The sequence below is a fragment of the Manis javanica genome, chromosome 8, assembly GCF_040802235.1.
Source record: "Manis javanica isolate MJ-LG chromosome 8, MJ_LKY, whole genome shotgun sequence".
In the NCBI taxonomy this organism is placed as follows: domain Eukaryota; kingdom Metazoa; phylum Chordata; class Mammalia; order Pholidota; family Manidae; genus Manis; species Manis javanica.
The window spans coordinates 2,516,429-2,538,237 of record NC_133163.1 but is presented as its reverse complement, the minus strand read 5'-3'; the positions used below and the strand labels follow the sequence as shown (position 1 = coordinate 2,538,237).

The 21,809-nt window shown below is 38.9% G+C and overlaps 1 protein-coding gene across 18 annotated transcripts in view; it reads left to right on the top strand.

Moving 5' to 3' along the window:
- Positions 1-21,809, top strand: part of MARK3 (microtubule affinity regulating kinase 3) — a 92,763-nt gene that overhangs the window by 48,308 nt on the left and 22,646 nt on the right. For 14 of the 18 annotated variants that reach the window (XM_073241787.1, XM_073241791.1, XM_073241788.1 and 11 more), the window contains 8 exons: positions 3,943-4,013; positions 7,934-7,990; positions 13,119-13,355; positions 13,526-13,645; positions 13,891-13,990; positions 14,306-14,418; positions 14,935-15,088; positions 19,067-19,284. In XM_073241787.1, coding sequence (XP_073097888.1) covers positions 3,943-4,013; positions 7,934-7,990; positions 13,119-13,355; positions 13,526-13,645; positions 13,891-13,990; positions 14,306-14,418; positions 14,935-15,088; positions 19,067-19,284 — 1,070 coding nt within the window. The remainder of the gene's footprint in view (positions 1-3,942; positions 4,014-7,933; positions 7,991-13,118; positions 13,356-13,525; positions 13,646-13,890; positions 13,991-14,305; positions 14,419-14,934; positions 15,089-19,066; positions 19,285-21,809) is intronic. The other 4 variants (XM_073241790.1, XM_073241799.1, XM_073241796.1 and 1 more) reach the window with 1 other exon arrangement.

The window sequence follows — 21,809 nt, the reverse complement described above, 5'->3', positions numbered from 1 at the left end:
GTCCCCCCCCACTTACCCCATTACAGTCACTGTCCATCAGCATAGTAAGATGCTATAAAATCACTACTTGTCTTCTCTGTGTTGTACAGCCCTCCCTGTGTAACCCCCACCCTACATTATGTCTGCTAATGGTAATGCCCCCATTTTTTTCCCCCTTATCCCTCCCTTCCCACCCATCCTCCCCAGTCCCTTTCCCTTGGGTAACTGTTAGTCCATTCTTGGGTTCTGTGATTGTGCTGCTGTTTTGTTCCTTCAGTTTTTCTTTGTTCTTATACTCCACAGATGAGTGAAATCATTTGGTACTTGTCTTTCTCTGTCTGGCTTATTTCACTGAGCATAATACCCTCTAGCTCCATCCATGTTGTTGCAAATGGTAGTATTTGTTTTCTTCTTATGGCTGAATAATATTCGATTGTGTATATGTACCACATCTTCTTTATCCATTCATCTACTGACGGACATGTAGGTTGCTTCCATTTCTTATCTCTTGTAAACAGTACTGCGATAAACATAGGGGTGCATACGTCTTTTTCAAACTGGGCTCCTGCATTCTTAGGGTAAATTCCTAGAAGTGGAATTCCTGGGTCAAATGGTATTTCTATTTTGAACATTTTGAGGAATCTCCATACTGCTTTCCACGATGGTTGAACTAATTTACATTCCCACCAGCAGTGTAGGAGGGTTCCCCTTTCTCCACAACCTCGCCAACATTTGTTGCTGTTTGTCTCTTGGATGGTGACGATCCTTACTGGTGTGAAGTGATATCTCATTGTGGTTTTAATTTGCATTTCTCTGATGACTAGCAATGTGGAGCATCTTTTCATGTGTCTATTGGCCATCTGAATTTCTTCTTTGGAGAAGTGTCTGTTTGGCTCCTCTGCCCATTTTCTAATTGGATTATTTGCTTTTTGTTTGTTGAGGTGCGTGAGCTCTTTATATATTTTGGATGTCAAGCCTTTATCGGATCTGTCATTTATGAATATATTCTCCCATACTGTAAGATACCTTTTTGTTCTATTGATGGTGTCCTTTGCTGTACAGAAGGTTTCCAGCTTGATATAGTCCCACTTGTTCATTTTTGCTCGTTTCCCTTGCCCAGGGAGATATGTTCATGAAGAAGTCTTGCTCATGTTTATGTCCAAGAGATTTTTGGCTATGTTTTGTTCTAAGAGTTTTATGGTTTCATGACTTACATTCAGGTCTTTGATCCATTTCTAATTTATTTTGTGTATGGGTTAGACAGTGATCCAGTTTCATTCTCTTACATGTAGCTGTCCAGTTTTGCCAGCACCATCTGTTGAAGAGACTGTCATTTCCCCATTGTATGTCCATGGCTCCTTTATCATATATTAATTGACCATGTATGTTTGGGTTAATGTCTGGAGTCTCTATTCTGTTCCACTGGTCTGTAGCTCTGTTCTTGTGCCAGTGCCAAATTGTCTTGATTACTGTGGCTTTGTAGTAAAGCTTGAAGTTGGGGAGCGAGATCCACCCGCACTTTATTCTTCCTTCTCAGGATTGCTTTGGCTATTCGAGGTCTTTGGTATTTCCATATGAATTTTTGAACTATTTGTTCCAGTTCGTTGAAAAATGCTGTTGGTAATTTGATAGGGATTGCATCAAATCTGTATATTGCTTTGGGCAGAATGGCCATTTTGACCATATTAATTCTTCCTAGCCAAGAGCATGGGATGAGTTTCCATTTGTTAGTTGAGTGTCCTCTTCAATTTCTCTTAAGAGTGTCTTATAGTTTTCAGAGTATAGGTCTTTCACTTCCTTGGTTAGGTTTATTCCTAGGTATTTTATTCTTTTTGATGCAATTGTGAATGGAATTGTTTTTCTGATTTCTCTTTCTATTAGTTCATTGTTAGTGTATAGGAAAGCCACAGATTTCTGTGTGTTAATTTTGTATCCTGCAACTTTGCTGTATTCCGATATCAGTTCTAGTAGTTTTAGAGTGGAGTCTTTAGGGTATTTTATGTACAATATCATGTCATCTGCAAATAGTGGCAGTTTGACTTCTTCTTTACCAATTTGGATTCCTTGTATTTCTTTGTTTTGTCTAATTGGCGTTGCTAGGACCTCCAGTACTATGTTAAATAACAGTGGGGAGAGTGGGCATCTCTGTTTTGTTCCTGATCTCAGAGGAAAAGCTTTTAGCTTCTCACTGTTAAGTATGATGTTGGCTGTGGGTTTATCATATGTGGCCTTTATTATGTTGAGGTACTTGCCCTCTATTCCCATTTTGTTGAGAGTTTTTATCATGAATGGATGTTGAGTTTTGTCAAATGCTTTTTCAGCATCTATGGAGATGATCATGTAATCCATTAGTTTTTTTGAAAAGTCAGAACTGTTTTCCCATATGATATGGACACATCTTTAGTTGTTTTTACTTTTTAACCATGTGTTTTGACATCGTATACTATTCTGCAAATAGAAAGGTTTAGAAAATGCTGGCATTTTACTGAGCTGATGTTTAACTTAATAATTCATCGTAGTTAAATGAATTGTATAAATTAACAATATGTAATTCCTTTTAAAAGATTATTATATGGTCAAGTGATAACTTGAAATATTTATGCCCATCCATCATTTTAAAAATTTTCAAGAGTTAGGGCTAAAAGTTTAAAGGTCAGAGAGATTAATGTATAATTTAGAATGATTTTTTTCTTAAAAATATTTACATTCTGAAAATAAACTTTTTTTAAGTATAAAATATTTAGTTGAATGTTGTCACTAAGCTGATGGAAACATTCTTTATTTGTCTGAAGGAGACATGAGCCTTTCCCAAACACATTTTATATGTAATTTGCTAAATCACCACTCTTTTCTGTTGATTTCAGTGATGTTGTTTTTTTATTCCTCCTTGATAAGCAGTTGTCAATTGTAAAAGATTCCCTGAAGCGTTACCCCTCTTCCCTGAGGAACTGATCCTGTCTGAAGCACCTCCCAGGTGTCTGCCTACACACTCTGTGTCCTGCATGCCCCAGTTACCACCCCTGCAGGTCCAGCCACCCTCATGCCTGTCTTGCTTGTTGCACCGCCGCCAGGGGTATGTCTGCCCCTTCCCCAGGCCCAGCCCTCTTCTCCCTCCAGCAGTCAGAGGGATCCTTTTAAGAGGCCATCCATTTCCTCTCCCTTCGAAAGGAGCCCTTACCAAAGCCTGCAGGATTCTTAATGGCCTCACCCTTCCTGCCCATTTCTGCTCATCCTCCATCTCCCATCCCCTTGTTCACACTTTCCCAGCCATGTGGCCTCCTCATTCTTTGCTCTCTGCCCAGAACCTTTCTTCTAGCTGACTCTCTTGTCCACTCCCTCTCAGCGCTCAGCAAACGCTTGCATGTGGAAATGTACTTCCTGTTTCTTTCTCCAGTTTTTCTCCACATACTTATCTGACATACTGCATATTCATGTGTTTGTTGATTGTCTTCCCCCCTACTAGAACGTGAACTCCATAGGGAAGGGGTCTTTGCTTTGGTCACTGCTTTATTTCCCCCAGAGCCTAAAACAGTGCTGGCAATTAGTAGGCACTCAATAAATATTTGTTGAATGAATGTATTCAGGAAATGCTTTTTTGTCATAATCCTACAGTAAAGACATCCTCTTTTAACACAAATAAATGATACATTTAACTTTAAATTTTCATTGCTAAGTTTTTATTAAGGAATATTGAAAACAACTTTTAAAACAAGTTTTGTACAATGTAAACATATGAGAATTAACGTGAAAGCTTTGCTTTGACTTAAAGATTTTATTGATGAACTTTGCCTGTAGTTAAACTTAAGGCTAGCTTAGTTCATATTCCACATATTTCTGTTTGTCTTCATATCTAAATTTAAAAATAAAAGCATTGCTAAAAGTGTGGAACATCCTCAATTTATAGGAACATTAATGCTTAGAAGTAATAGGACCACTGCTTACTTTTATTTCTCTCAATTGTAGGTGAAGTGTTTGACTATTTGGTTGCACATGGAAGAATGAAGGAAAAAGAAGCAAGAGCTAAATTTAGACAGGTATGAATAAATGCACATTTAGTTTATTAATTTAATAAAGCTATCTCACTTAAACCCAGAAGCAAACAAGTGTTTGCCTCTATAAATGGTTATAAGGCCATTGGATGAAGTAGGAGTTGGCCATTCAGTTCAACAAAAATTTATTAAGTACCTTTCATGCCTAAGGCATTGTGCTAGAAGCAGCCATGGGTTTCATTTTTAGGTTTGGAAATAAACAGGATTTTAGTCTCTTAATGTTCAGTTTTGACAGTTGAGCCTTAAAAATCTAGAGCTTTTCAAGCATCTGTGATAGCATTTATCACAGTCCTTTCTGAGTTTTTAGCTCAAAGAGTGTCAGGATCCCAAAGTGCATTATTAGTTCTGTCTTCCGTAAACCAAAAGCAAACAAAACTTTGTTAATTAGTGGCTTAACCTTTGCCTTTACCCTGCTTTTTACAGAGACACTCATTTTATTAAGCAGGTTTTAAGAATAAATGTGACTTAACTCTCCAGTCTTTATTAATACTGATTACTATTTATTGATTGGTCATTACCTGCCAGACATTAGGATAACAGCTTTACCTCCATGAGTGTAACTCTTGCGGCAGCCTTCTAAGTTAAGGACTAGTGTGTCCATTTGCTAAAGATAAGGAAACTGAGTCACAGAAAGATTAAATAGTTTGCCTAAAATTTTATGCCTGACAAATAGCCACCTGCCATTGATTCAGACCCAGGTCCTCTGACTCCAAAACTGAAATTTTTAATTATGTCCTATTATTTAGAGTAGCAATCAGCAAACTCTTTCTGTAAATTGCCAAATAATAAATATTTTAGGCTTCATGGGCCGTATATAGTGTGTTGCAACTGTTTTAATTCTGCTGTTGTAGCATAGAAGCAGCTGTAGACGGTATGTAAATGAATGCGCTCACATGATTGTGTTCCAACAAAACTTTATTTACAAATACAAGTGGTAGGCCAGATTTAGCCTACAAGCCATAATTCTGCCCCCATCCCACCTCCAATTTAAATGAAAGGAAAGAGTGGGTTGGTTACTTCATTACTTTCAAATTAATTCTGTACTTTCCTAGTTAATAAATTCTGTATTTAAATGGCAGTAGAACTTCATTTATCTCTGAACTTTGACATTTTTTGTTTTACTCACATACAAGGTTGTTAAGGCAGATGTATAGACAGGAGTCTTTAAAGAGTTCATAATATTTGGAAAGGCAGTTTTAGGTGATTTTTAAGATTTAACAGTTACCTCTTAGTTTAGTGGTTACAGTTAAGGATCATTTATAAGTTTCTTTTGCTGTTGCTTAAACGTAAAAGCTTAAGAAATACTAATGATGCTTTAAAACCTATCAAGTATCAAAATTGAAACTAATTTTTGGCTATCATTTAATTTCTCTGACCCTCAGTTTTTCTAGCTGTAAAGATTGAAAGTTTACTTGGTAAATTCTGAAATTCTTTCCAGTTCTGGTACCACCTTATTCTGTGGTCCATGGAAGGAAACTCAGATTTCTCTTTATTTCAAAACAGGTCTGTTTGGTCCTGTTCGTTACTGTTGATTTTTATAATTTGACCACTTAAAAGTCAAGATTTTTTTGGCTCATAAAACTTATATTCCTTTTCACTCAGGTGAGTCTGTCTGACTTGCAAGTGTTTGTGTGGATATGGTCTATTGACTATGAGGAAAAGGGTAGTGCCAACCAGCAATAGCTGGTTTGAGCCTGGACCCTCTCCAAGGAAGCAATTTAGTGCTTAAACCCCTATTCCTCTCCTCTTCCATCTCTGCCCATCCTGTGGTGGGATGGACTTGTCAGAGAGACTTTGACATTTACTAACCTAAATCTTGAGGAAATTACTCAGATTTTTATTTTAAATTTTCCTTCAGAAATTCTGAAGCTTTATTTGAGCAATTTAGTTGATCATTTTTATATGCATTTACAATTAATGCCTTGATTAATGGTGCTTACAATTAATGTAATCATTTCTCCTGGCCTTAATACTTAACTTCCTTAAGACAGCTCATTAAAACCTGGAAGGATCAACAAGATATTAGTGTTTCCACTTCCTTCCATTTCTAATTGCCATGCTTTCCAAAAACTTGTGTCACCATGACTTTGACTAAATAAAAAGTTTTCTTGTTAATGACAAAGAGGAAGGTAGGTATTCTGCACGAAGAGTATTCTCAAGGTGGTTTTCTCTTTCCTGCCCGCTTCCCCTCTCATCCTAGCGACTGCCTGTTGCTGCATTCGGTTTTCAGCTGGGCGCTTGTCCTCCTCAGAGGAAGCATGCATTCCTGGCTGCATCCTCTTTCCTCACCTCTTTCTTGGTGCGTTGGTCATGTTGTTGCCTCTGTTCTTCCATATTTGACTGGAAGTACATGAGGCTTGCGTTCATGTTTTAACCAGCTTCTCAGCCTTTAGAAATAACTGCTCTTAGTTTAAAAGGAGAATGTAAAAAAGCAACAACCTAAAGTTGATGTATTTTCAGGTTATTGTGGCATTAGGTAGCTTTGAGCTGTTTGGAGGTAGAAGGATCAATTTTTTGATCTGATAAAGAACAGATAATTGTCACATCTGAGATCCAAAAGCAGAATTTGAAAAATAACATTCAGGGGAAATCTCAGTATGACGGGGAAAATTAAAAAGCAGGGAAAATCAGATCAGGCAGACATACGATAAATTGGATTAGACATTATTTACCTATGTCCTAGGCAGTAAACCTGTTATTTTGTTTGGGGAAAACATGCCGTTTCACTTGCCTGGTCTTCATGCTGACAAAATAGAACAGCATAAGTGATAATCCATAGTGACAGCTGCTCTAGGTTTTGTACCTTTACTTGATTGTGAGTGGGTCTGATCTTTGAATATTGACTTTATAAAGTAGGAACTGCTGAGGCCCTGATTTTGACATCATCCCACCCTAACTCAGCCCACTTCTCCTTGCTGCTTATTCTAAACCAATATATCAACTGATAGAACAGTCCTCTCTAAGTTTTTATGTCCAGTGTAGGAGGGTGTGTGTGGCTTACAATTAACAATTGATGATACACATGCATAGTATCAAAATAACAAGAGACATTATCTCTACTTAGTGATAATACAAGCATATGCTTGTATATACTCTTCTGTATTTCCTAAAATTTCTATAATGAGCATATGAAGCTTTCATAATTAGAATAAGAGACTTTTTGAAGAATGACTAGCATGTGTGAAATTTCAGCAAAATATCGTTCAATAACATTGCTGATCACAGGAATAATCAAAAGTTGACTAAAGCAGGATATTATTTGCTGAGTCGGAGGGATCTGTACTGATAGAGCACATCGAGATTCTCATAGTTCATACTTCGTATACATTACTCCGCTCATTCTCCATTTTGAAAGACAAGAAACTGGTCCTCAGAGAAGTGAAGTGATTAGTGTTTCCTTAAGCCTGCATCAGCCGAAAGTAAGAGTGCTGTAAAGAGCAGGCTGACCGGGGAGAGAGGTAGTTAACGGGGGTGCCAACCCGGACGAACACCCAACCACACATCACCCACAGCTGCCAGTTTGGTTTCGAGTTGATTACGTGCTTACGGAAAGGTTGCACGAGAGCCATCCGATCCTGGGCTGGAGGCAGCCAGCATCCTCCAGATCCCGGTGCTTTGTCAGGCCCTGGCACCACACAAAAATACCAGAATGTCAAGGGATAGGGCCCGAGAAGAGACTTCCCAGTTAGAACTAGAGAGAACAGGAAGAACATTGCTCACCTTCTCTTCTTGCCCTCACCCCATAATTTCCAAATTGAAAAGTTCAGAGCCCAAGAAAATGGTATTTAGAGATCCACACAGACAATCGTGTGTGATATTTTGCATGTGTAAACATTAATGAAGCATTTTCATCTCAATTAAGAGTCTGCACCAGTGACTATTAACCTTGCATCTTTCCTACCCAGATAGTGTCTGCAGTCCAATACTGCCATCAAAAGCGGATCGTTCACAGAGACCTCAAGGTGAGTCACAGTGCCCTTATGCATGTGTGCTCTGTTTTTATGTGTTCAGTTCTCCCAGCAGTCCTGACACATAGATTAGATTGTGTTACTAAAAAAAAAAAAAGATCCTATAATAATCAAATCCCTCTAATCAAGTTACAGTAAAGAGCACTAAAGAAAAATGACGTTTATTAGAAGTATTTACATTTCAATTAAGGTAGCTTGTAGTCAGTCATTGGAGAAAAGTCATCACATCACCGGACAGGGTCCTCCAGAAATGTCTGCTCTCACCGGGACAGCATCCTCAGTGGGGCCTGGCACACTTTCTTTCTCTCTCTCTAGTCAGAGTTGTCTGCTATTAACAGCAACAGCTATTTGAGACCCGCTTCACAGTTAATCCACCTCTGCGCTCAGCTTGGCATAGGATAAGGTTTCCTGTTTCACAGAGCAGGTAGAAGAGCCGGCAGAAACTCCCTCAGTCTCTCGGCAGGGCTTCAAACATCACTGCACCTGTACCTTCACCTCAGAATTTTCCCGTGTTACAAGACTGGAAAGGCTCGAAAGGCTCTGCTGACCCTGTCCCAGTGTTCTGGGTCCCATGTCCCTCCAGGGGCTGCACTGTCTGCAGTCTCCTGTTTCCGTTGCCTCATCCACCCTCCCTCTCTACTGGCTTCCTACCAGCAGTTTACAAAAATGTGCTCAAGTCTGTACCACTGTTTACCAAGACCATTCTGCCCCAGCTTCCCTCCCGGATACACCCTGATATCTCTTCACCTACACAGCCATATTTCTTTCAGCATTGTCTAGACTGTGTTTTTTCTTGGTACTCACTGACCCTCCCTCCTCAGGTAGTTGTCTTTGACTTGCTTTTTCCTCTCTGCACCCACCCTTTCTGCATCCGTCTCCATCCCATGCTTGTCTTCCAACCTGCAACCAGAACAGTCTTTGTTTTTTTGTTTTTTTTTGAGAGGGCATCTGTCATATTTATTGATCAAATAGTTGTTAACAACAATAAAATTCTGTATAGGGGACTCAATGCACAATCATTAATCCACCCCAAGCCTAATTCTCGTCAGTCTCCAATCTTCTGAAGCATAACGAACAAGTTCTTACATGGTGAGTAAGTTCTTACATGGTGAACAGTACAAGGGCATTCATCACAGAAACTTTCGGTTTTGATCACACATTATGAACTATAAACAATCAGGTCAAATGTGAATATTCGTTTGATTTTTATACTTGATTTATATGTGAATCCCACATTTCTCCCTTATCATTATTATTATTATTATTATTATTATTATGTTTAATAAAATGCCAAAGTGGTAGGTAGATGCAAGATAAAGGTAGAAAACATAGTTTAGTGCTGTAGGAGGGCAAATGTAGATGATCAGGTGTGTGCCTCTAGACTAAGTATTAATCCAAGCTAGAAAAGGGCAACAAAACATCCACGAATGCAGAAGATTTCTCTCAAAACAGAGGGGGAGTGAGGTTCTAAGCCTCACCTCTGTTGATCCCCAATTTCTCACCTGATGGCCCCCCTGCGACTGTGCCTGTCTTAGGTTGTTCCTCCCTTGAGGAATCTTACCCGTCTCTGGCTAACCAGTCATCTTCCGGGGCCATACAGGGAAATGTGAAGTTGGTAAGTGAGAGAGAAGCAATATTTGAAAAGGTTTGAAAAGGTTAGCTTTTTACTTCTTTGCAGATTTATGCCCTGTGGCTTCTATGCCCAGCATTTGTCTTGAGGTATCTTTACCACTTGGAAGAATTATGATACTTGGTAATTTCGATATGAGGCACGAAGTCTATTTAAGGGTTGTAATTAGGAAGGAAGAAGAAAAGCTATAGAAGTAGCAGGTGGAAGAAAACATGGGAAGATTGATTATTTCTTTGACATATCTTCTTGTAGTGTAACATAAGCATGTATAGGTTTTAAACTACTAATTAAATTGCGTACACACATTAACATAATAGGAATACAGCTACATAACCAAAGCAGACCTACAATTACCAGCCATATCCAGTGAAACCAAAAAAACCAGTTAGGCACCCTAGGCATTTGTGAAAACTTATCAATGATATGATGGATATGGTCTAACTGAATTTGAATAGTTTGAGAAAAATCAGACAAATTAAAACAACACATTCCTGGGAACTGTTCACATCCCATATGTCCTTTTAACAGTAGATAGTCTATAGTCGCAAGCTTTTGGAGTGCTGCAACTTGCACTTCTCCTAATTCTTGGTTGAGTTCCGACAGTATAGATCTGGTCAAATTTGTTGTTTTACTGTATGCACAGGCCAGCTTAGATATCTCCTTCTTCATTCCCATGGCAAGTCCAGGAACCGGTGGGATGAATGCAGCTACAACTGCAGCAGCGCCAGGATCTTTGTTGAAGTTTTTTGATGATCATCTTCTGGAATGACTCTTCCAGAGAATGTTGATGTTGGAAGTTCTTCTTCATATCATATCTTAATTCTGTTTCTGGGTAGCCAAATTAGGCTTTGATCCTCTGTATAAACACAAACAAACTCTTTGCCCACACTTTGATATGCCCTTTATGCCATTGTGAAGAACTTATTGGAGATCACCACACAGGAACTGCTTTTTTTTTTTTTAGAGAAAGGAATATTATCAGAAAAATGTATTTCCATAGCTGATCATCTGACACCCTTTAAATGATCAAAATTAAGGATATTTAAAGCATGCATTAATCGTTGATTTACAGTTAGTTTTAGCCTATCAGGGAGTAATCCCCTTTTCTTTCTTTTTTTTTTTTTGTTATCAATCTACAATTACATGAAGAATATTATGGTTACTAGGCTCTCCCCTATACCATGTCCCCCCCACAGTCACTGTCCACCAGCATAGCAAAATGTTGCAGAATCACTACTTGTCTTCTCTGTGTTGTACAGCTCTCCCCTTTCTCTAATACCCCCTTTCTTCTCCCTTCCCCCTTATCCCTCCCTTCCCACCCATCCTCCCCAGTCCCTTTCCCTTTGGTACCTGTTAGTCCGTTGTTGGGTTCTGTGGTTCTGCTGCTGTTTTGTTCTTCAGTTTTTCCTTTGTCCTTATACTCCACAGATGAGTGAAATCATTTGGTATTTCTCTTTCTCCGCTTGGCTTATTTCACTGAGCATAATACCTCTAGCTCCATCCATTTTGTTGCAAATGGTAGGATTTGTTTTCTTCTTATGGCTGAATAATACTCCATTGTGTATATGTACCACATCTTCTTTATCCATTCATCTACTGATGGACACTTAGGTTGCTTCCAGTTCTTGGCTATTGTAAATAGTGCTGCGATATACATAGGGGTGCATCTGTCTTTTTCAAACTTGAGTGCTGCGTTCTTAGGGTAAATTCCTAGGAGTGGAATTCCTGGGTCAAATGGTAAGTCTATTTTGAGCATTTTGAGGAACCTCCCAACTGCTTTCCACAATGGTTGAACTAATTTACATTCCCACCAGCAGTCTAGGAGGGTTCCCCTTTCTCCACAGCCTCACCAACATTTGTTGTTGTTTGTCTTTTGGATGGTAGCCATCCTTACTGGTGTGAGGTGATACCTCATTGTGGTTTTAATTTTCATTTCTCTGATAATTAGTGATGTGGAGCATCTTTTCATGTGTCTGTTGGCCATCTGTATTTCTTTTTTGGAGAACTGTCTGTTCAGTTCCTCTGCCCATTTTTTAATTGGATTATTTGTTTTTTGTTTGTTGAGGTGGGTGAGCTCTTTATATATTTTGGACGTCAAGCCTTTATCGGATCTGTCATTTACAAATATATTCTCCCAAACTGTAGGGTACCTTTTTGTTCTATTGATGGTGTCTTTTGCTGTACAGAAGCTTTTCAGCTTAATGTAGTCCCACTTGTTCATTTTTGCTGTTGTTTTCCTTGCCCGGGGAGATATGTTCAAGAAGAGGTCACTCATGTTTATGTCTAAGAGGTTTTTGCCTATGTTTTTTTCTAAGAGTTTTATGGTTTCATGACTTACATTCAGGTCTTTGATCCATTTTGAATTTACTTTTGTCTATGGGGTTAGACAATGGTCCAGTTTCATTCTCCTACATGTAGCTGTCCAGTTTTGCCAGCACCATCTGTTGAAGAGACTCGCATTTACCCATTGTATGTCCATGGCTCCTTTATCAAATATTAATTAACCATATATGTTTGGGTTAATGTCAGAGAACAGTCTTTTTTTAAACACAAATAAGATTATTGCTTTCCTGGCTTCTCATTGCCCTTGGGTTGAAAACCCAGACTTCACCTGAGTACAAGTCATTTGGTTGGCCCTTTGTGATTAAGCCATGGCCATGTCCCCTGCTATCTCTCTTCCTGCATCTCTCTCCATTTGCTATCTTTCAGTCTTGAGTGAAATGTTCTCTCTCTCCTGGGTTTTTGGGCTGTTTATTCTGCCTGAAATAACCTCTCATCAGCACACCCACTGCTATCAACTAAACCTCCAGAAAGCGGATTCGATTTCACCCTCCCACCCCTGGGACACCATCCACCTTTCAGTGCCAGTCCCACCACTCCACACACCTCCTCTGACCCAGCACTTAAGAGAGTATAGTTGCTTATTTTTCTGCCTCTCCACTTCTAAACTGTGAGCTCCTCAAGGGCAGGACCCTTGTAGACACTAGTCTGTCTGTCTTGTAAATACTAGTATAATGCCAGTTGTACGATTGCCACATGTTAAATGTTTGTTGAAAAAATGAGCTATGACCTGTATCTCGAATGAGGTTTAGGAGTCTCCTCTCCTCAATAATAGCCATTATACAGCTTCTGAGCAGTTTTTATAAACTGTGGCTCTCCACTTAAAACAAGTGTCCATTTTTTAACAGCCCCTTATCCTTAATTGAAGAAGCAATTTAAAGGTTTTTCTTTTGAGGGTGGGTATTTGTTGTTTACATTTAGTGCTAAAATCAATCTATACCTCATGTCTGTTACTGCTTGTTAATGTTAAAAAATTAGGAATTCTAATTTATCTCCTATTTTGTTCCCTAGGAAATGTTTTCTCATTTTATTCACTAGGATATATATTAATCTTGTATCATTATGAAAAGTTTTTATGAAATGCTTAATTCTATCACAGTTCTGATTATACTTTGGTTAAATTTCATTTTTGTCTTGATGTCTTCCCTCTAGGCTGAAAATCTATTGTTAGATGCTGATATGAACATTAAAATAGCTGACTTTGGTTTTAGCAATGAATTTACTGTTGGCAGTAAACTGGATACGTTTTGTGGCAGTCCTCCATATGCAGCCCCAGAGCTCTTCCAGGGCAAGAAATACGACGGGCCAGAGGTGGACGTGTGGAGCCTCGGTGTCATTCTTTACACCCTGGTCAGCGGGTCTCTCCCCTTTGATGGGCAGAACCTAAAGGTACAAAAAGCAGCTGCATCTGTGTTCCTCAGAAAGCTAAACAGGATTTTATAGAATGATGAGGATTAATATTTTAATCTGATATCAGTATGGAGGGTTTCAGCAAGGTTTTTTGGGGTTCTTTTTTAACCTAAAAGTTGACTTTTTCTTCCCTTCCTACCTCCCCAAAGGAACTGAGAGAGAGAGTATTAAGAGGGAAATACAGAATCCCTTTCTACATGTCCACAGACTGTGAAAACCTTCTCAAACGTTTCCTGGTGCTAAATCCAATAAAACGAGGCACTCTAGAGGTAATCACATAAATGGAGATAATAACTTCGGAGAGTTTTTCAAGTATTTTTAGAACTTTGCTTCATTTTTATGACATATTGAATACTACTATCTTGGGGCTTCTTAAGCAGGAATTGAGACATTAAAACTTTTTTAAGTTACCCTTTGAGCTATAATAGATGAAATGTTGAAAAGAAATTTTCCTAAAAATTGTGGTTATCAAAATGTTTTATTTCATGCTGCTAATGAACAGTTCATCTTTCAGCAAATCATGAAGGACAGGTGGGTCAACGCAGGGCATGAGGAAGATGAGCTGAAACCATTCGTTGAACCAGAGCTAGACATCTCGGACCAGAAAAGAATAGGTAATTATTCTGTGCCTGCATGCTATGTGTGTAAAGTAGCATATTTCTTTTTGACTCATATGTATATTCCTAAAATAGGAATGATGGGAAGTTAAAAAGTAAATTGTATGAATCAACTTACCTGTTTTATCATATTTAGGAACTTGCCTTTCAATTCCTGTAATAGCACTCAGTAACTCAGAAATAAGCCAACTGCCCATCTGTGTTATAAGATCTGTGATATTTGGGGTCATATAAAGGAAATTATTTTATTCTGTAACACAGTGATTTCTTACCCAGACTAAATATGTAAGCTATATTATGTCCTTCTTTTAGATATTATGGTGGGAATGGGATACTCACAAGAAGAAATTCAAGAATCTCTTAGCAAAATGAAATATGATGAAATCACAGCTACATATTTGTTGTTGGGGAGAAAATCTTCAGAGGTAAGAGTAAATCAGAAAAAGCTAAAATGTCCTTTTTTGTAAAATAGCAGTGTATATAAACCCTTCTTGGTTTTTATTTTTTTAGTATGTGTAACATTTGGTATATCATTTTTTAATTTACCTGCAAGTAACAAATATAATTCCTATGATCATTATGAGCTGCTAGTTTAAGATAGTAATCTTTGTGGAATATACTGTCAAAAACCTGGCTTTGTAAGCTAACCTATAGGTCATGATAGTTTAGAAGTGATGTTAAGTATTGAAGAAAATGAAGTCTTTAAAGTGATTTGGAAAAGCAAGCCTTGAAAGATGATCATAAGTACCAATCCTTTTGTGAGGTTTTCCAGCCATCAGAAAAGTACTTTTGCCTGAGTTGAGGGTTGTCGTTTTTGTACATTGTGGTTCTTCTCTCTGAATGAGCTGCTCATGAACATTTTGTGTGCCAGAACTTTAGTTTCCTGATAAATCATTTGGGTTCGTGTTGTGGTTTGCTCTGTTTTTCTCATTTCTTCTTAGCTGGATGCTAGTGACTCCAGCTCTAGCAGCAATCTTTCACTCGCTAAGGTGAGGCCAAGCAGTGATCTCAACAACAGTACTGGCCAGTCTCCTCACCACAAAGTGCAAAGGAGTATTTCTTCAAGCCAGAAGCAGAGGCGGTACAGTGACCATGGTGAGTCTGGGACCGTTCCAGCGTGTTCTCTCAGAGTGTCGCCCCCTAACACCGAGAAACATCCTTTTGCTTTGAGCCCACTGGGGTGGGAGATTGGCTTGCTTTCTCTTCCCCATGTTTCCTCCATAGCAGTTCTACAGGTGCTGGCATGACTGTCTTAAAGCTCTGTTCTCCTTGCTGCTTTCTGGATGTGCTTTTGTCGGTAAGGCCTAGCTGGTTGGAAATCTTCCCATTCGACCCTCTGGGACCCCTGCACCAGTCTCTAGTTCTCTGTTCACTCCCTTGCCCATCTCTGCATCAGATTCTTTCCAGCACAGCACTAACAGAACTTCCTGTAGTCATGAAAATGTTCTATATCTGTGATGTCCAATCAAGTAGTCTCTAGCCATGTGGTGGCTATTGAGCACTGGAACCAAGGAAATGATTTTCAATTTTCAATTAAATTCGTATAGCCACATGTGGCCAGTGGCTACCACACTGGATAGCGTAGCCCTGGAGAATGTATAGTACCCCAGTTTTATCTTAATTGGTTTGAATTTTTTACCTATGTCATTCTAGCCACACTGTAGTTGTCGGTGTGTCTAAACACCCTCACTCTTAAAATTTTCACTGTAGAAAGTGAATCTTTTATGAGATTAGGACCCTAAAGGGTATGTTACCAAGCTTGACAGTTGTTTTACCTTCCAGGTAACCCTAGGTGTTAGAACCCAGACTGTAGCACATGTATATTTACTCAACTGTTAACTGTGACTATTAATGTTGTAGGCATTTTAATTCCAGTATTCTAGGACCCAGAACCAAATCTATGTTGTTCTGGTCCTAATATTAAAAACAAGCCCTCACCTGCAGTATCCACTTATCTCTGTTGAGTTCATTTCCCTTCTCTGAATGTTGTCCACCTCCATTCTTTCACCTTAAAATTTGGCACTTAGAAGTAACTGCACAGAGTATTCCATGTGCGGCAGCTTCGGTTTTGTACCCGAAGTGATGACACTTTGCTTAGTTTCCGTTTCTCTTCCTTCTGATGCCACCTCTCTCAGTGGTGCGGGCTGCAGCAGCACACTGCACTGACACCATCAGCACCCCGTCTATATGTCTGCTCTCCCAGCGCGTGACTGAGGGCTCAGAACCCGTCTGGCACTAGGATTTGTGCACATGGCATCTGTAAACCAAATGTTGATCTGGGTCTCTGTCTCTTTTTTGTGTTCATGTTAGATGCAAACAAGGAGGGGTTCTCAATACCATGGACTGCAAAAACAGTTAGCAAAGCCTACATATTGCTTGCTCTAAACCATCCAGTTTAAAGGGAATTATTCCTAAATCCTGGAAGAAACCTGGTAATGGAGTTTTCTCATATCTCTAGTGGCTATCTTAATAAATTCATTCTTTCTTAAGCACATAGATTACATCTGGATTGGTAATGCCTTTTTTCCCCCAGCTCAGAAAATTTTTGAGCTATAAAGAACTTCAGACATGGTATCTACATTCACCAAACCCACATTTTATCAATAAGGAAATAGGGCAAGAGGGCTCATCAAGTCTTCCAAAGTTACATAGAAGTGGGAACACATGGGACAGACCCCAGGACTCCTGGGCCCTGGTCTTCTGGCTCTGTCCACTAACCCACCAATTACCTCTTCTTATAGAGTTAAAGGAAGTTCATGAAAGTATTTCCAGAAATCCACATATGTAGAAAATTACCCAATTCCATGTTCTTTTTCATTCTTTATGGGGATGAAGATAGTGGTCAGCAAAGGAAAGATTTGATTTTGCCTCTGGCTCAGTTCTTTTAAATGCTAAAATTAGGGTAGGTTCCAAATACAGTGTCTGGTAAAGCACATCTGCTTGATACGGAGTGAAGGCAGACGAGCCTGGAGGCAAACTAGCTTTTAACCTGTCCTCCCACCTCTTCTCGCCTCTCCCCTTGTTCCGCGCCTCTAGACGCCAATGATTTCGATACACCTGCTTTTGCAAAATCACACTTAGTTCTTATCTGTGGTTCTTACTTTGGGTCCCGTGTGTGAACCCCCGTGTGTGTGTACAGAGTTTTCTAGGAAGGGCGATCTTCATCAGATTTTCAAGGATTCTTTGTCTTAAAAAAAAAAAAAGGTGAATGCTCACTGGTTTATTAATAAATGGCATTGGGAAAGCTTGGTAGCTATCAGAAAAAAAAATTACATCCATTTCTCATATCTTATAAAAGGTGGATTCCAATTGGAATGAAGATATAAAAAATAAAAACACAGAAATATTAAAAGGAAACATGAGATGATTTGCCTTATAACTTGGACTAGTGAAGGTCTTTCTAACTGGTCCCAAACACTAAAAGCCATGCAAGAAACTACTTAACAAATTTGATGGCATAATAATCACATTTTCTGTGTGATAACATCCACAACGTACACAGCAATAAAAAGGAAGGGACTGTTGACACATACAACTTGGATGGGTCTCAAGGGAATAATGATGAGTGGAAAAAGAATCTCAGATTACATAAAGTTGATTCCATTCATGTAACATCCTTAAAATGACAGAATTACAGAAATGAAGAACAGATTCATGGTTGCCAAGATTTAAGGAAGGAGTTTGGGGTAGAAGAGAGGTAGCAGTGGCTATGAAAGGGTAGTCCACAGGGTCCTTGAGATGGAATTGCTCTGTATCTTGACACCTAGTGGTCACATGAATCGGCACACATGGTTAAAGTGTGTAGAACTAATACACAGTCAGAAGTGGTGCAAGTAAAACCAGGGCAGCCCGAACTAATGAGGTCTGTGGATTATATCAATATCTGTTTCTATCCAGAAGCTCAAATCTTAAAATGAAATGATTTTGTATTTTCAAAATAGAAGTCATAGAAATTTCAAAGCAAATCAGTAGTGACCCTAAAGTTCAGAACATGATATTGAGTAGAAAGATAGCATTAAGAGTAATATCACCCTATACTTGCTTAGTTCTTAGTTTTATATGTTGAGGTTACCAAACTGAGAGCTTAATTGTCCTCCCATAAATAAAACCAACCCCTTCTTTACTTTTAATTCAGTTCCTAATAGATTTACAATTTGGATTTTTGACCAAGAAGCAGCTTTTCTGCACTGAGCCAACCCTCTCCCTCCCCCTTTTTAATAGACCCTAAAATATAAAATCTCTTCTACCACAGAATAAATAATGAGCATTTGGTACCATTTCTTAAGGTTACCACTAGACATGATATTATATAAAGAATATACTCGTTACCTTGTCCATTTCCAAAAGTCTTTGAACTCTGAATCTCCTGTGCTACCAGCATAGCCTCCAGATGGTTTATTGCAGAACATTAGTCAGTTGTCCACCCTAGATGTCCCTAGGAACATTCGAGGGGATGGGGGGGTGCGGGTGGGGCGTTGAGTATGACCAGAACCTCTATTCACTTGCTTTGTGTCATTTGCATGAAAAAATGCTTTCCTCTGCTTATCCCACCTTTCCCTATCTACTCAAATTACTATTTATCTAAGAGATAAGTGCTTTAAAAAAGATCCAAGATAAAACTTAAAAAGAAACAGCCCTTAAATCTCTACTTTTCTGTTGTAGAAGATGAAGGTATCTCTTGTACAAAAAAGGATGAGATTCACTCACATGTACCATTTGAAACAGTTCATCTGCATGATGTGTGTGTATCGACTTAGTTTGATTAATTACCTGTACATTAACACCCACAAAGATGTTTCCATTAGCCAATGCTCTCTGAAGGTGTTTCTGAAGGAAGACTGTACAGACTTACATTTTTTAAAGAATTGTTAAGAAAAGTAGAAAGTTGGGGACTAATAAGTAGAATTTCAAAGTAAAATTTATGGCATCAAGAAAACATGAATGGGAAACAGGACTTGACTGTCTTGTATTTTCTTAGATATATAGCAATCTTAGGTCATCTTATAAAATATGTTTACTTTCATGGAATAAAATGGGAAACTATTTTGACTTAAAAAGTGAACTCTGTTTTAGCTGGACCAGCTATTCCTTCAGTTGTGGCGTATCCAAAAAGGAGTCAGACCAGCACTACAGATAGTGACCTTAAAGAAGATGGAATTCCCTCCCGAAAACCAGGTGGCACTGCTGGTGGAGGAAAGGGAATTGCTCCAGCCAGTCCCATGCTTGGGAATGCAAGCAATCCCAATAAGGCGGATATTCCTGAGCGCAAGAAAAGCTCCACTGTCCCGAGTGTAAGTATTATTGAACTCGAGAGCATTCCTACGATAGTAGGATTGAAATGATTCAGACATTTTGCTCCTGTGATCTTGTCTGCCTGGAACGCCCTCCTCCCTAGGCTACCATGCCTAGTCTAAACTTGTAGAGATAACCTGCTGCACTGAAGGTATTTTTTGCTGTGCACCATCCCACTAGATAAGTGATGAGATCCTTTATGTCAAGGGCTATTTCTAGTTACTCCACAAACATTTGCTGAGACATTGTTGTGTCAGATGCTAATAGAAAGACCTCATAGTCCTCAGGAAATAAATAAATTCAAATAATGACAGGTACAGACAAAAGTGTACCTGAGTCTGTACAGGGCACTGGGATGTCTGATGCTGCCAGGGGCCAGGTGTGTGGCACTTGAGCTGCATCTTCAAAGGGCACTAGCTATGAAGCGCAATGACTAAGTCCTTACCATGTGTATGCCAGGGATCCTGCCACATGCTTTTCCATGTATTAGCTAAATTGTAAGGTGAAGAAAATGAAATCAAGTAATTCCCTAAGATTACACTGCTGACCTGAATCCATCTCTTAATGTGTACCCTTAACAAAATCCCCCCTAAGTAGGTAGTATTTGTTAAATTAAATTGAATCTGTTCACTTTCAGAAACTTTCCTATGAATTGAAATTGTTAAATCTGACCTTAGTAATTATTCTTAGCACTCCTAAAGTAATTTTAGAATTTTCAGGGAATGTACAGTTTCGAGGATTTTCTGTTAACACATTTTTCCCTACAAAGTTTAACAATAACACCCCCTCCATGTACCTAAAAAGAACCCTAAGAGTGTGGAACCCATGTGGAAGCTCTGCTGCTCCCTTTAGGAGTCTTCCCTTGAAGGGATAGTAGCTCATAAAGGGGCCCAAACGCATTTGTTGGCTCCATACTATGACCCTGTGCTTTGTAAAAAGGTTTATTATTTTGGCTTCCTAATGCCATAAAATTGGGTTGTCATTCCTGCAGTTTAAATTCAACCTTCAGCTTTTGTTGACAGTTAGCGAAGGAATATAAGGACCTTGTGCTCTGCCTTCCTAACTTTGCATCCTTGTCACTCTGCTCATCTGCATACCACCCTGTTGAAAATTTATCCTGAACATTATCAATCACCCATATTTTATTATTTATACAGGGAAAAAATAGTATTGTTAAGTTTTTTTTCTCCCATTAGACTTCAGAGTTTCCCTGTATGTACATAGCTTTAATTAAAGGTGACTGCTTCTACTGTTCTTATTTGATGAAATTGATGAAATTCCTGTGTGACTTGTGTTTCTTGTTTTTTTTTTAATTCATTTTATTATCATTAATCTACAATTACATGAAGAACATTATGGTTACTAGACTCCCCCCTTTACCAAGTCCCACCCCACAAACCCCATTGCAGTCACTGCCCATCAGCGTAGTAAGATGCTGTAGAATCACTACTTGTCTTCTCTGTGTTGCACAGCCCTCCCTGTGCCCCCCCCACACATTATACATGCTAATCGTAAGGCCCCCTTTTCTTCTTCCTGCCCTTATCCCTCCCTCCCACCCGTCCTCCCCAGTCCCTTTCCCTTTGGTAACTGTTAGTCCATTCTTGGGTTCTGTGATTCTGCTGCTGTTTTGTTCCTTCAGTTTTTCTTTGTTCTTATACCCCACGTATGAGTGAAATCATTTGGTATTTGTCTTTCTCCGCCTGGCTTATTTCACTGAGCATAATACCCTCTAGCTCCATGTTTCTTGCTTCTTTACTTTGAAAGTATTAGCTTTTTAAAAATTGATGTGAAATTCATTTTGAAGCACACTATTCAGTGGCATCTAGTACATTGACAGTGTTATACAACCACTACCTCTCTCTAGTTGAGAACTTTTCAGCACCCCAGAACACTCTATCCATTCATCACTCTCCAGTCACCTGTTTTTTCTTCCAGTAGATTTGCCAGTTCTGGGTACTTCATAGAATTGGACTTGTAACATTCTGCAGCCTTTTGTAACTGACTTCTTTCACTCAGCATATTTTCAAGGTTCACCCAAGCCATAGCATGTATTTATTCATCTGTTGATGTACATTTAGATCATTTACCTTTTGGTTATTATGAATAATGTTGCTATAAACATTCGTGTGCAAGCTTGTGGACTTAAGCTTTCATTTCTCTTGGATATATACCTAGGAATGAAATTGCTGGGCCATATGGTAATTCTGTATAACTTTCTGAAGCACCACCAAACTGTTTTCCACAGTGGATGCACCAGTTTACATTCCTACTATTTATGAATGACAGTCTCATTTCTCCACATTTTCGCCAATACTTGTTCTTTTCTGTTTTCTTATTATAGTTGTCCTAGCTGGTGTGAAGTACTACCTCATTGTGGTTTGGATTTGCGTTTTCTTAATGACCAGTGGTGTTGAGCATCTTTTCTTGTGCTGTTAGCCCTTTGTATGACATTCCTTGAGGAAGTGTCTGTTAAGTCCTTTGACCATTCTTAAATTGGTTGTCATTTTATGATTGAATTGTGCAT